The sequence below is a fragment of the Coregonus lavaretus genome (assembly GCF_964263955.1).
Source record: "Coregonus lavaretus genome assembly, contig: HAP1_SCAFFOLD_1527, whole genome shotgun sequence".
NCBI lineage: Eukaryota > Metazoa > Chordata > Actinopteri > Salmoniformes > Salmonidae > Coregonus > Coregonus lavaretus.
Window position 1 is genome coordinate 1 of NW_028157755.1, and position 14,612 is coordinate 14,612.

The 14,612-nt window shown below is 46.1% G+C and overlaps 1 protein-coding gene across 1 annotated transcript; it reads left to right on the plus strand.

Annotated features, from left to right (window-relative positions):
• The first annotated feature begins 13 nt into the window (after positions 1-13).
• On the plus strand, positions 14-5,961 carry LOC311124962 (uncharacterized protein KIAA0930 homolog). Its single transcript, XM_084199055.1, has 3 exons — positions 14-95; positions 3,661-3,816; positions 4,742-5,961. The coding sequence occupies exons 1-3, from the start codon at positions 35-37 to the stop codon at positions 4,780-4,782; spliced, it is 258 nt and encodes an 85-aa protein (XP_084055181.1). The 5' UTR covers positions 14-34; the 3' UTR covers positions 4,783-5,961.
• Positions 5,962-14,612: the final 8,651 nt, after the last annotated feature.

Here is a 14,612-nt window from a genome sequence, read left to right on the forward strand (position 1 = left end):
CCGGAGGAAGGCCCCCAGGAACCGTATCGCTGAGATGAAGAAGAGCCACTCAGCCAACGATAGTGAAGAGCTCTTCAGGGAAGAGGATGACGAGGGTAACAATATTCCTACACCCCAACACCACAGTAAAACCCAACCCTACTTCCTACCCCAACACCACAGTAAAACCCAACCCTAATTCCTACTCATTGACCTTAGCAGAGCAGTGAAAAGGGTTACATTGAAATGTCCAAAACCCTTTCAACCCCAGTGTGTAAAGTGTTTTATTAAATCATTTTTGTACACTTGGTTAAAAAAAGAGATTCTAGAGATTTGCAGGTAAAGAGAGGCAAGTGATCTAACCCTGAGAGGGAGAGAGAGAGAGAGAGATCTAACCCTGAGAGAGAGAGAGAGAAAGATCTAACCCTAAAAGAGAGTTAGAGAGAGATCTAACCCTGAGAGAGAATTAGAGAGAGATCTAACCCTAAAAGAGAATTAGAGAGGGATCTAACCCTAAAAGAGAATTAGAGAGGGATCTAACCCTAAAAGAGAATTAGAGAGGGATCTAACCCTAAAAGAGAATTAGAGAGGGATCTAACCCTGAAAGAGAATTAGAGAGAGATCTAACCCTAAAAGAGAGTTAGAGAGAGAGAGAGTTGGAGATGAATGATTGCCCTGTTTGTGTTGATGAAGAGAGTGTATGTAATGTTTAGCAGTCTTGGTTCATTCTGACCTGGTAGAGAGAAGCTGGCTAACTGTAGCTGCAGAAATAGGGAGAAAGATATTCTAGTTGCCCTGGCTGGAAGAGATGAACTATAACCTGTATCATGTTACCCTGGATGTGTTGCAGAGAGAGTGTATAACCTGTATCACGTTACCCTGGATGTGTTGAAGAGAGAGTGTATAACCTGTATCATGTTACCCTGGATGTGTTGAAGAGAGAGTGTATAACCTGTATCATGTTACCCTGTATGTGTTGAAGAGAGAGTGTATAACCTGTATCATGTTACCCTGGATGTGTTGAAGAGAGAGTGTATAACCTGTATCATGTTACCCTGGATGTGTTGAAGAGAGAGTGTATAACCTGTATCATGTTACCCTGGATGTGTTGAAGAGAGAGTGTATAACCTGTATCATGTTACCCTGGATGTGTTGAAGAGAGAGTGTATAACCTGTATCATGTTACCCTGGATGTGTTGAAGAGAGAGTGTATAACCTGTATCATGTTACCCTGGATGTGTTGAAGAGAGAGTGTATAACCTGTATCATGTTACCCTGGATGTGTTGAAGAGAGAGTGTATAACCTGTATCATGTTACCCTGGATGTGTTGAAGAGAGAGTGTATAACCTGTATCATGTTACCCTGGATGTGTTGAAGAGAGAGTGTATAACCTGTATCACGTTACCCTGGATGTGTTGAAGAGAGAGTGTATAACCTGTATCACGTTACCCTGGATGTGTTGAAGAGAGAGTGTATAACCTGTATCACGTTACCCTGGATGTGTTGAAGAGAGAGTGTATAACCTGTATCACGTTACCCTGGATGTGTTGAAGAGAGAGTGTATAACCTGTATCACGTTACCCTGGATGTGTTGAAGAGAGAGTGTATAACCTGTATCACGTTACCCTGGATGTGTTGAAGAGAGAGTGTCTAACCTGTATCACGTTACCATGGATGTGTTGAAGAGAGAGTGTCTAACCTGTATCACGTTACCCTGGATGTGTTGAAGAGAGAGTGTATAACCTGTATCACGTTACCCTGGATGTGTTGAAGAGAGAGTGTATAACCTGTATCACGTTACCCTGGATGTGTTGAAGAGAGAGTGTATAACCTGTATCACGTTACCCTGGATGTGTTGAAGAGAGAGTGTATAACCTGTATCACGTTACCCTGGATGTGTTGAAGAGAGAGTGTCTAACCTGTATCACGTTACCCTGGATGTGTTGAAGAGAGAGTGTCTAACCTGTATCACGTTACCCTGGATGTGTTGAAGAGAGAGTGTATAACCTGTATCACGTTACCCTGGATGTGTTGAAGAGAGAGTGTATAACCTGTATCACGTTACCCTGGATGTGTTGAAGAGATAGTGTATAACCTGTATCACGTTACCCTGGATGTGATGAAGAGAGAGTGTATAACCTGTATCACGTTACCCTGGATGTGTTGAAGAGAGAGTGTATAACCTGTATCACGTTACCCTGGATGTGTTGAAGAGAGAGTGTATAACCTGTATCACGTTACCCTGGATGTGTTGAAGAGAGAGTGTATAACCTGTATCACGTTACCCTGGATGTGTTGAAGAGAGAGTGTATAACCTGTATCACGTTACCCTGGATGTGTTGAAGAGAGAGTGTATAACCTGTATCACGTTACCCTGGATGTGTTGAAGAGAGAGTGTATAACCTGTATCACGTTACCCTGGATGTGTTGAAGAGAGAGTGTATAACCTGTATCATGTTACCCTGGATGTGTTGAAGAGAGAGTGTATAACCTGTATCATGTTACCCTGGATGTGATGAAGAGAGAGTCTATAACCTGTATCATGTTACCCTGGATGTGTTGAAGAGAGAGTGTATAACCTGTATCATGTTACCCTGGATGTGTTGAAGAGAGAGTGTATAACCTGTATCATGTTACCCTGGATGTGTTGAAGAGAGAGTGTATAACCTGTATCATGTTACCCTGGATGTGTTGAAGAGAGCGTGTATAACCTATAACCTGTATCATGTTACCCTGGATGTGTTGAAGAGAGAGTGTGTAACCTGTATCATGTTACCCTGGATGTGATGAAGAGAGAGTGTATAACCTGTATCATGTTACCCTGGATGTGTTGAAGAGAGAGTGTATAACCTGTATCATGTTACCCTGGATGTGTTGAAGAGAGAGTGTATAACCTATAACCTGTATCACGTTACCCTGGATGTGTTGAAGAGAGAGTGTATAACCTGTATCATGTTACCCTGGATGTGTTGAAGAGAGAGTGTATAACCTGTATCATGTTACCCTGGATGTGTTGAAGAGAGAGTGTATAACCCGTATCATGTTACCCTGGATGTGTTGAAGAGAGAGTGTATAACCTATAACCTGTATCATGTTACCCTGGATGTGTTGAAGAGAGAGTGTATAACCTGTATCATGTTACCCTGGATGTGTTGAAGAGAGAGTGTCTAACCCGTATCATGTTACCCTGGATGTGTTGAAGAGAGAGTGTATAACCTGTATCATGTTACCCTGGATGTGTTGAAGAGAGAGTGTATAACCTGTATCATGTTACCCTGGATGTGTTGAAGAGAGAGTGTCTAACCTGTATCACGTTACCCTGGATGTGTTGAAGAGAGAGTGTATAACCTGTATCACGTTACCCTGGATGTGTTGAAGAGAGAGTGTATAACCTGTATCATGTTACCCTGGATGTGTTGAAGAGAGAGTGTCTAACCTGTATCACGTTACCCTGGATGTGTTGAAGAGAGAGTGTATAACCTGTATCATGTTACCCTGGATGTGTTGAAGAGAGAGTGTATAACCTGTATCATGTTACCCTGGATGTGTTGAAGAGAGAGTGTATAACCTGTATCATGTTACCCTGGATGTGTTGAAGAGAGAGTGTATAACCTGTATCATGTTACCCTGGATGTGTTGAAGAGATAGTGTATAACCTGTATCACTGTGTCCCCATGCAGACCTGTGTAACCAGTCCAACCTGCGGTCTCGCTCCCTGTCGGGTACAGGTCGATCCCTGGTGGGATCTTGGCTCAAACTGAACCGTACAGACGAGTACTTCCTGCTTTACTCCCACCTGACCTACGTCACCCTGCCGCTGCACCGTATCACCTCAGGTCAAAGACGCACACACACCATCGGTCCCAAATGGTTCCCTGTTCCCCGTTAGTCACATGCACAGGGCCGCAGGTGGTCCCAAATGGTTCCCCGTTCCCCCGTTAGTCACAAGCACAAGTTGAAAGATGTTAATGAATTACTGTTCATAGAAAGAAATCAGTCAATTGAAATAAATTCATTAGGCCCTAATCTGTGGATTTCACATGATTGGGCAGGGGCGCAGCCATGGGTGGGCCTGGGAGGGCATAGGCCCACCCACTTGGGAGCCAAGCCCAGCCAATCAGAATTAGTTTTTCCCCATACAAAGGCTTTATTACAGACAGAAATACTTCTCAGCACAGAAAATGTCAGAGAACACAACAGCCAGCTGGTCTGCACATGCTCTGAGGGCGCGGCTGGGGTCCGCTAATGGTCCTCTGATCTACATTTTACATTTTGGTAATTTAGCAGACGCTCTTATCCAGAGCGACTTACAGTTAGTGAGTGCATACATAATTATTATTTTATTTTAATTTTATTTTTTCATACTGGCCCCCCGTGGGAATCGAACCCACAACCCTGACGTTGCAAACGCCATGCTCTACCAACTGAGCTACATCCCTGCCGGCCGTTCCCTCCCCTACCCTGGACGACGCTGGGCCAATTGTGCGCCGGCCCACGGGGTCTAGTCGCGTCTCTGGTCCTCTAACAGTCCTCTGACCCCTTGACCTGTCATAGAGAAGAGGGAACCATTATGGACTTCCCCTTGACCCGTCATAGAGAAGAGGGAACCATTATGGACTTCCCCTTGACCTGTCATAGAGAGGAGGGAACCATTATGGACTTCCCCTGTCCTGGAAATGACTGTGTTGACCGCTCATTTCTTTTTTAATGTTTATTGTAAACTGCTGACTGATTTTTGTTGTTGTTGTTGTCTGTCATCAGATATCCTGGAGGTGAGACAAAAGCCCATCCTGATGACATAGCAGATCAGATCAGAGCTCCAGTCCTCCTCTAACTGCCCCAGAGGCCAGAGCCTCCCTACCAAGAGCCTACCTGCATCAGGCCCTGACTGACACCACTACAACCCAGTGGCGAGATGGAGAACTACAGCAACACTACCGCCATCTGGTGGTGACATGGAGGAATTACAGCGACACTACCGCCATCTGGTGGTGGCATGGAAGAATTACAGCGACACTACCGCCATCTGGTGGTGACATGGATTTACTGCGACACTACCACCATCTGGTGTTGACATGGAGGAATTACAGCGACACTACCACCATCTGGTGGTGGCATGGAGGAATTACAGCGACACTACCGCCATCTGGTGGTGGCATGGAGGAATTACAGCGACACTACTGCCATCTGGTGGTGACATGTAGGAATTACAGCGACACTACCGCCATCTGGTGGTGGCATGGAAGAATTACAGCGACACTACCGCCATCTGGTGGTGACATGGATTTACTGCGACACTACCACCATCTGGTGTTGACATGGAGGAATTACAGCGACACTACCACCATCTGGTGTCGACATGGAGGAATTACAGCAACATTACCACCATCTGGTGTTGACATGGAGGAATTTCAGCAACACTACCACCATCTGGTGGTGACATGGCAGGATTACAGCAACACTACCACCAGGTGGCGATTCAGAGAACTACAACCAAACCTGGCGTCAACGGCTAGCGATGACTTAAAGGGAAACCTTTTGTAACAATGAAAACCAGCCAATCAAAAAGTGCCTCTTCCCTCTGCCATGTCCCTGCTCGATGAGGATTCGCAGGTGGGTGCGAGGCGGTCGCCAGGGAAACAGGCATAGCAACACATCCTGGGACACACCTGTCCTTCAGAATCACATGATCACGAAGTGAAGCACCATTGGCTGAACTCTGACCTGGAACGAAAAGGATTTAGAATGTCTCTTGGACAAATCTAAAATGGAGCCCTATTCCCTGTATAGCGCACTGACTTTGGCCTGAGCCCTGAGTGGACTCTGACCCAAAGCCCTGTAGTGCTCTATAAAGGGAATAGGGTTCTATTTTGGACAACGCCTCTGTTGTCTTGTAAATATCTTGCTGCTTAACTACTCACTGATAAGCCTAGAGAAAGGTTACGCTTCATTCTGACGGAACATAAAGCTTCTCTCTGTTTTGCTGTTGCGTGTTTTTGGTGTCTTTCTCCATCACTGTGTGGTGGGGGAAGGTTGAAGGGATTGTGTGTGTGTCTACAACGTTTTATAGGTCCCAGGGTTTTGGTGATGTGCTGCCTGTAGTCTTCAGCGCGCCACTCGCACATAAAGGATGTTACTCTGAGGCCCAAATGGCACCCTAGTCCCTGTATTGACCAGGGCTATAGGAAATAGGGTGCCGTTTTGGGACGCGGTCTTGAGTATCTATTAAGTTTACTCTACAGTTTTAAATGTGACTTTTTAACTTTCAACAGGGAACTTAAAATGATGATCCGTATAAAAAAAGACTTGGAAATTCACACACACCTATCAAAGACTGGAGAAATATCCGGATTTTCCTCAGCACTAGAACAAGATGGCTGAATATAGAAACCCAGGGCCTGCTGATACTCAGCGTTAGTAACCGTAACCAACACAACTCTGCGCAGGGATACTAAAGCCTGTTGATACCTGGTGTAACCTCGTCCCCAGGCTCCCATTGCTGTCGCACAGAGCCTGGTAACGGTGTGGGACTGTCTAGAAACTTAGGGGGGGGGAATAAGGCTGTAACGTAACAAAATGTGGAAAAAGTCAAGGGGTCTGAATACTTTCCGAATGCACTGTAGATAAGGAAACACTCTGGGCTCCAGGAAAACAATTTTAAGATAGTAACGATATTTTAATTTTATTTTGGTGGTGGGAATGGGCTTCCATATGTATCAGATGGGTTAGGGTTAATCAAAATAAATGTTACACCACATTAACCATAATATTTTGGGAAGACCAATTGATTCTAAATTCCAGCATATAAAGTTTGTGAAAACTATTTCTAAGATGCATACTTACAGATTTTCCTAACTTGCGTCGTTGAACCCCCTAAGCTAGCATATGGAATTGTTTTAAAGATGGTCAACCCTAAAATCCACAATACAAAGGGGAGGTTCTAAGGGTTGGACTAGATGCTGATGGACTGAGAGATCAGCCAAAACCGGCGGCTGTTTTCACCACTCCTGCCACAGACTCCCATTCAAGTTCCATTCTGAGGAGAGAGAGAGAGGAGGGAAAGAGAGAGAGACAGAGAGAGACAGAGAGAAAGAGAGAGAGAGAGAGAGAGAGAGAGAGAGAGACGGGAAAGAGAGAGAGAGAGAGACGGGAAAGAGAGAGAGAGATGGGAAAGAGAGAGAGAGACGGGAAAGAGAGAGAGAAAGAGAGAAAGAGACAGAGAGCCGGCTGGTTGATGAGATTACACCTGGCGCATAGAGGGATGGACCGGGAAATCTGTTCACGATGCGGAAACACCGTGGACGGATACGAGACGCATTTTAATACCATGTGTAGATGCAACGGATAAAATGTGGGCACAATCAGAACGTGAACCTAGATCAGGACAAGGGACGGCAGTTATCACCAGGTATAAACAGGGCCGATGTGTGAATGAGAAACCCCTGGTGTAATCTATTAACAAACTGACCCCTGACCCCATCCTTCCTAAGCACTGTTGGAATGCTTCAGACATGCATCCTTCCATCCTACCTGCCTTGAAGTAATCACAGATCTCCAATTGGTTGGATAGGTGTAAGCCTCACACAACTCAATCTTGATCAACTCGTCGTCTGTTTCTGATTTATTTTAAATCGTGTGTAGTGAGGCGAGAAAACGTGCACCCCTTGAGGTCCGCAGGGTCAGGATTGGGCAACGCTGGCTTACACCTATCCAATCACTTAAGAGCTGTGATTACCTCAAGGGAACCAGAAAGGATGGACACATTTCTTCCGGATTTCAACTGGGCTCCTCTCTGTTCCCTCAAGCCTTAAAACCATTAATGTAACATAAAAGCTTTAATCAATGTTCGTTTAGTTAGTTAAGATTCCCCACTTCTCTGTTGTATCATTTCTCCCCGTTACTAGATGCTGACGACAACGTTACATTAACCACTCAGACGTCAGTACCAGCATGCAGAGTTCCCCATGCTGTTTCCTGTAGTTTGGCCATCTGGTTGTATTGGTCAGAGTCTTCACAGAGACTCAGTTGGTTTTGCTCACGTCCTTTCCTCCTTTTAAAAAAGGTCAAAGGTACTCGAGGGGAGGAAACAAGTGTGCTTGTATGAAATTAATCTCCTTCTCCTTCAGACAGATTATGTTTACAGAGGAATTTTTAAATGTGTAAAGTTATAACACATTTAGCTAGCTGTGCCAGACATTTTCTAGGTCAAAAGGTCACCAGCGTATCTTTTCTAAACGTGTGCATGCTTTTCTCCTCAGAGAAAACAGCTGATTCAAAGACTGATATCAAATCACTTCCTGGCAGGATACAGTTGTGCTTCCTTGGTGGGAAGAAGCTTTGAGGAGAGGACACTCCTCTGTTCCACTATTAACCAATTCCCTGAGATTCTACATATTCTGGAGCAGAGAGGAAATGTGGCAGTTTTAAAGCTCATTTCCTGTATTTCTATACATTTCGCCATGGCTAATGCTGTGTTCATTTGCTCAAACATAAAATCAATACTGCTAAATTTGTTTTTGGAATGTAATTCTCCCTCACTGACTAGCTTTTATTTTGGCAGAGTGGTTTCAGAGAAGTCCAGCAGGCTCTCTGGCCGTAGAGAGAAGCCTGTCCCGTCTCAGTATTTTACTGCTATGTAGTTGAAATGAGGGTTGAATGTATCCGCTCTGTTCAAATAGTCTGTCCCAAATGGCACCCTATTCCCTATATAGAGCCCTGGTCTAAAGTAGTGCACTATATAGGGAATAGGGTGCCATTCTCTGGTCTAAAGTAGTGCACTATATAGGGAATAGGGTGCCATTCTCTGGTCTAAAGTAGTGCACTATATAGGGAATAGGGTGCCATTCTCTGGTCTAAAGTCGTGCACTATATAGGGAATAGGGTGCCATTCTCTGGTCTAAAGTAGTGCACTATATAGGGAATAGGGTGCCATTCTCTGGTCTAAAGTAGTGCACTATATAGGGAATAGGGTGCCATTCTCTGGTCTAAAGTAGTGCACTATATAGGGAATAGGGTGCCATTCTCTGGTCTAAAGTAGTGCTCTATATAGGGAATAGGGTGCCATTCTCTGGTCTAAAGTAGTGCTCTATATAGGGAATAGGGTGCCATTCTCTGGTCTAAAGTAGTGCACTATATAGGGAATAGGGTGCCATTCTCTGGTCTAAAGTAGTGCTCTATATAGGGAATAGGGTGCCATTCTCTGGTCTAAAGTAGTGCACTATATAGGGAATAGGGTGCCATTCTCTGGTCTAAAGTAGTGCACTATATAGGGAATAGGGTGCCATTCTCTGGTCTAAAGTAGTGCACTATATAGGGAATAGGGTGCCAGTTGGGACACAGCCATCAAACTGCTTTAACTACTACTACCAAAAAAATACAATTTTTGCAGCGTTACAATTCCATTATTCCAGATCCAATATTCCATTATTACAGATCCATTATTCCAGATCCATTATTCCATTATTCCAGATCCATTCTTCCAGATCCATTATTCCAGATCCATTATTCCAGATCAGATCCTTTTCATAACATTTTGGAACCTTGTTTATTACTCTTCTGCTTCTCTTGGAACTAGAGGCCCCTGGCTGGCTGTCCCGTGGCTGGCTGCCTGTCCCCTGTCTGTCTGCCTGGCTGTCCCCTGTCCGTCCCCTGTCTGTCCCCTGTCTGTCTGTCCGTCCCCTGCCTGTCCCCTGCGGGAACGACACCGTTCCCAATGCTTCTTTACCCACGTTGGTTTTTGTATCAATAGACAGTAGATGTGTATGTTAGGACCATACTTCTGTATCATTTCCAGTCTGTATTGTACATGTTCCTGTACTGATAAATACACATCTGCAGAAAATACTGTGGAAGTGTCATTTCTTTCCCTCAGGCCCATTAGTCATGGATCACCAGAGGTACACTGTGTTCATATTCTGACCCAAATAGCACCGGATTCCCTTCATTAGCTCTACGTTTGACAGGTCAGACCCTTCTTCAAAGTATGAGATGCATTTAAAGGCAAGTCTGGTAAATATTTCAGTGTTCACCTCAACCGACAGTGCCAAGAAAAAACAAGTGGTACCTGTCGAATTGTTTATGGATTTATTCCCCAATCAATCAATCAATGACTACAAATGTATCAAGACAGGCAATGGCTGCGAGCCTCACCTCAGTGACTTCAGGTCATACAAAAGGACACTTGGAAAACAACCAAAACAGCATCTTTCACACCAACTGACGCCTTGTGGAAAAACATACAGCCCTTCCCTACCTCCAAAATGGCTCCCGACGTAGTGACTACCTTCGACCATCTCCAGCTCGCTGACTAGCTCCGGCTGTGTGTTCGTGTGACCTGTGTTTTCCCACAAGGCATCAACACTGCTAAATTAAAATTGGTTTTTGAAACCGACAAAACACATGTAAAAGAAAAATCTCACTCCAGCACAACATATTTTGATTTATCTTCTACAATAAATACAGTCTTACAAAATCAAAAACGTCTGAACACACATTCAGTATAAACACAGATAGACGGGACACTGGGTTTACAGAGTAAAAGGTGGAAACTAACTAGATGCCGTTGGGGGTTATCTAGTCAAACTGACCCAGTCTTACATTTAACATAAAGGGCAGCAGACAAAATGGCTCCCTACACCCTATATAGTGCACTAGTGTATCCCTATATAGTGCACTAGTGTATCCCTATATAGTGCACTAGTGTATCCCTATATAGTGCACTAGTGTATCCCTATATAGTGCACTAGTGTATCCCTATATAGTGCACTAGTGTATCCCTATATAGTGCACTAGTGTATCCCTATATAGTGCACTAGTGTATCCCTATATAGTGCACTAGTGTATCCCTATATAGTGCACTAGTGTATCCCTATATAGTGCACTAGTGTATTATTATAGGGGATAGGGTGCCATTTGGGATGAAACCTCATCAACACACCCTTCAAAGAAACACTGGTTTGCTCATTGTGTTATCCCCGGAGAGCCGACAGAGCAGGTAGAAAAATACTCCCAGTTCATACTAGTCTTCCACACTTTTGTTAAATCACTTCCCTTCGCCACACAACCAGAAGAACCAAATCATAACAGTAGATCGCTATCCGTTAAATATCTGAAATTTTAAAAAACAGCCTGCTTCCCTCTCCTCCAACTCATCTTGAATTAAACAATAGCAGCAGTATTCAATCTAGACGGAATGTTCCTGAATCCCACAATAACATGAATATGGGTCATTCAACGAGTCTTATGACAGTTAGGAGCAAGACAGTGGAGCCCACTGACCTTTCACAGTCCTACGATGAACCATCTTTTCTAACTTCAACTAAAAATGTGTTGTTACACAACGCATGCAAATAAAACGTTTCATTTCAACGGGCACATGTCCGTCTAGTCCAGGTGTCTCTCTGTGTGACAGTACGTCTAGTCCAGGTGTGTCTCTGTGTGACAATACGTCTAGTCCAGGTGTCTCTCTGTACGTCTAGTCCAGGTGTGTCTCTCTGTGTGACAGTACGTCTAGTCCAGGTGTCTCTGTGTGACAGTACGTCTAGTCCAGGTGTCTCTCTGTGTGACAGTACGTCTAGTCCAGGTGTGTCTCTCTGTGTGACAGTACGTCTAGTCCAGGTGTGTGTCTCTGTGTGACAGTACGTCTAGTCCAGGTGTGTCTCTGTGTGACAGTACGTCTAGTCCAGGTGTGTCTCTGTGTGACAGTACGTCTAGTCCAGGTGTGTCTCTGTGTGACAGTACGTCTAGTCCAGGTGTGTCTCTGTGTGACAGTACGTCTAGTCCAGGTGTCTCTCTGTGTGACAGTACGTCTAGTCCAGGTGTGTGAAGATAAAAGGGGTATAGGACTGGGGTATAGGACTGGGGTATAGGACTGGGGTATAGGGGTATAGGACTGGGGTATAGGGGTATAGGACTGGGGTATAGGGGTATTGGACTGGGGTATAGGACTGGGGTATAGGGGTATAGGACTGGGGTATAGGGGTATAGGACTGGGGTATAGGGGTATTGGACTGGGGTATAGGGGTATAGGACTGGGGTAGAGGGGTATTGGACTGGGGTATAGGGGTATAGGACTGGGGTATAGGACTGGGGTATAGGGGTATAGGACTGGGGTATAGGGGTATAGGACTGGGGTATAGGGGTATAGGACTGGGGTATAGGGGCATAGGACTGGGGTATAGGGGCATAGGACTGGGATATAGGGGTATAGGACTGGGGTATAGGACTGGGGTATAGGGGTATAGGACTGGGGTATAGGGGCATAGGACTGGGGTATAGGGGTATAGGACTGGGGTATAGGGGTATAGGACTGGGGTATAGGGGTATAGGACTGGGGTATAGGGGTATAGGACTGGGGTATAGGGGCATAGGACTGGGGTATAGGGGCATAGGACTGGGGTATAGGGGTATAGGACTGGGGTAGAGGGGTATTGGACTGGGGTATAGGGGTATAGGACTGGGGTATAGGACTGGGGTATAGGACTGGGGTATAGGGGTATTGGACTGGGGTATAGGACTGGGGTATAGGGGTATAGGACTGGGGTATAGGGGTATAGGACTGGGGTATAGGACTGGGGTATAGGGGTATAGGACTGGGGTAGAGGACTGGGGTATAGGGGTATTGGACTGGGGTATAGGGGTATAGGACTGGGGTATAGGGGTATAGGACTGGGGTATAGGACTGGGGTATAGGACTGGGGTATAGGGGTATAGGACTGGGGTATAGGGGTATAGGACTGGGGTATAGGGGTATTGGACTGGGGTATAGGGGTATAGGACTGGGGTATAGGACTGGGGTATAGGGGTATAGGACTGGGGTATAGGGGTATTGGACTGGGGTATAGGGGTATAGGACTGGGGTATAGGGGTATAGGACTGGGGTATAGGGGTATAGGACTGGGGTATAGGGGTATAGGACTGGGGTATAGGACTGGGATATAGGGGTATAGGACTGGGATATAGGGGTATAGGACTGGGGTATAGGGGTATAGGACTGGGGTATAGGGGTATAGGACTGGGGTATAGGGGTATAGGACTGGGGTATAGGGGCATAGGACTGGGGTATAGGGGCATAGGACTGGGGTATAGGGGCATAGGACTGGGGTATAGGGGCATAGGACTGGGGTATAGGGGTATAGGACTGGGGTATAGGACTGGGGTATAGGGGTATAGGACTGGGGTATAGGGGTATTGGACTGGGGTATAGGGGTATAGGACTGGGGTATAGGGGTATAGGACTGGGGTATAGGGGTATAGGACTGGGGTATAGGACTGGGGTATAGGGGTATAGGACTGGGGTATAGGGGTATTGGACTGGGGTATAGGGGTATAGGACTGGGGTATAGGGGTATAGGACTGGGGTATAGGACTGGGGTATAGGGGTATAGGACTGGGGTATAGGGGTATTGGACTGGGGTATAGGGGTATAGGACTGGGGTATAGGACTGGGGTATAGGGGTATAGGACTGGGGTATAGGACTGGGGTATAGGGGTATAGGACTGGGGTATAGGGGTATTGGACTGGGGTATAGGGGTATAGGACTGGGGTATAGGGGTATAGGACTGGGGTATAGGGGTATCGGACTGGGATATAGGGGTATAGGACTGGGGTATAGGACTGGGGTATAGGGGTATCGGACTGGGGTAGAGGGGTATTGGACTGGGGTATAGGGGTATAGGACTGGGGTATAGGACTGGGGTAGAGGGGTATTGGACTGGGGTATAGGGGTATAGGACTGGGGTATAGGACTGGTGTATAGGGGTATAGGACTGGGGTAGAGGGGTATAGGACTGGGGTATAGGACTGGGGTATAGGGGTATAGGACTGGGGTATAGGGGTATAGGACTGGGGTATAGGACTGGTGTATAGGGGTATAGGACTGGGATATAGGGGTATAGGACTGGGGTATAGGGGCATAGGACTGGGGTATAGGGGTATAGGACTGGGGTATAGGGGTATAGGACTGGGGTATAGGGGTATAGGACTTGGGTAGAGGGGTATAGGACTGGGGTATAGGGGTATAGGACTGGGGTATAGGGGTATAGGACTGGGGTATAGGGGTATAGGACTGGGGTATAGGGGTATAGGACTGGGGTATAGGACTGGGGTATAGGACTGGGGTATAGGGGTATAGGACTGGGGTATAGGGGTATAGGACTGGGGTATAGGGGTATAGGACTGGGGTATAGGACTGGGGTATAGGGGTATAGGACTGGGGTATAGGACTGGGGTATAGGGATATAGGACTGGGATATAGGGGTATAGGACTGGGGTATAGGGGTATAGGACTGGGGTATAGGACTGGGATATAGGGGTATAGGACTGGGGTATAGGACTGGGGTATAGGGGTATAGGACTGGGGTATAGGGGTATAGGACTGGGGTATAGGACTGGGGTATAGGGATATAGGACTGGGATATAGGGGTATAGGACTGGGGTATAGGGGTATAGGACTGGGGTATAGGACTGGGATATAGGGGTATAGGACTGGGGTATAGGACTGGGGTATAGGGGTATAGGACTGGGGTATAGGGGTATAGGACTGGGGTATAGGGGTATAGGACTGGGGTATAGGACTGGGGTATAGGACTGGGGTAGAGGGGTATAGGACTGGGGTATAGGGGTATAGGACTG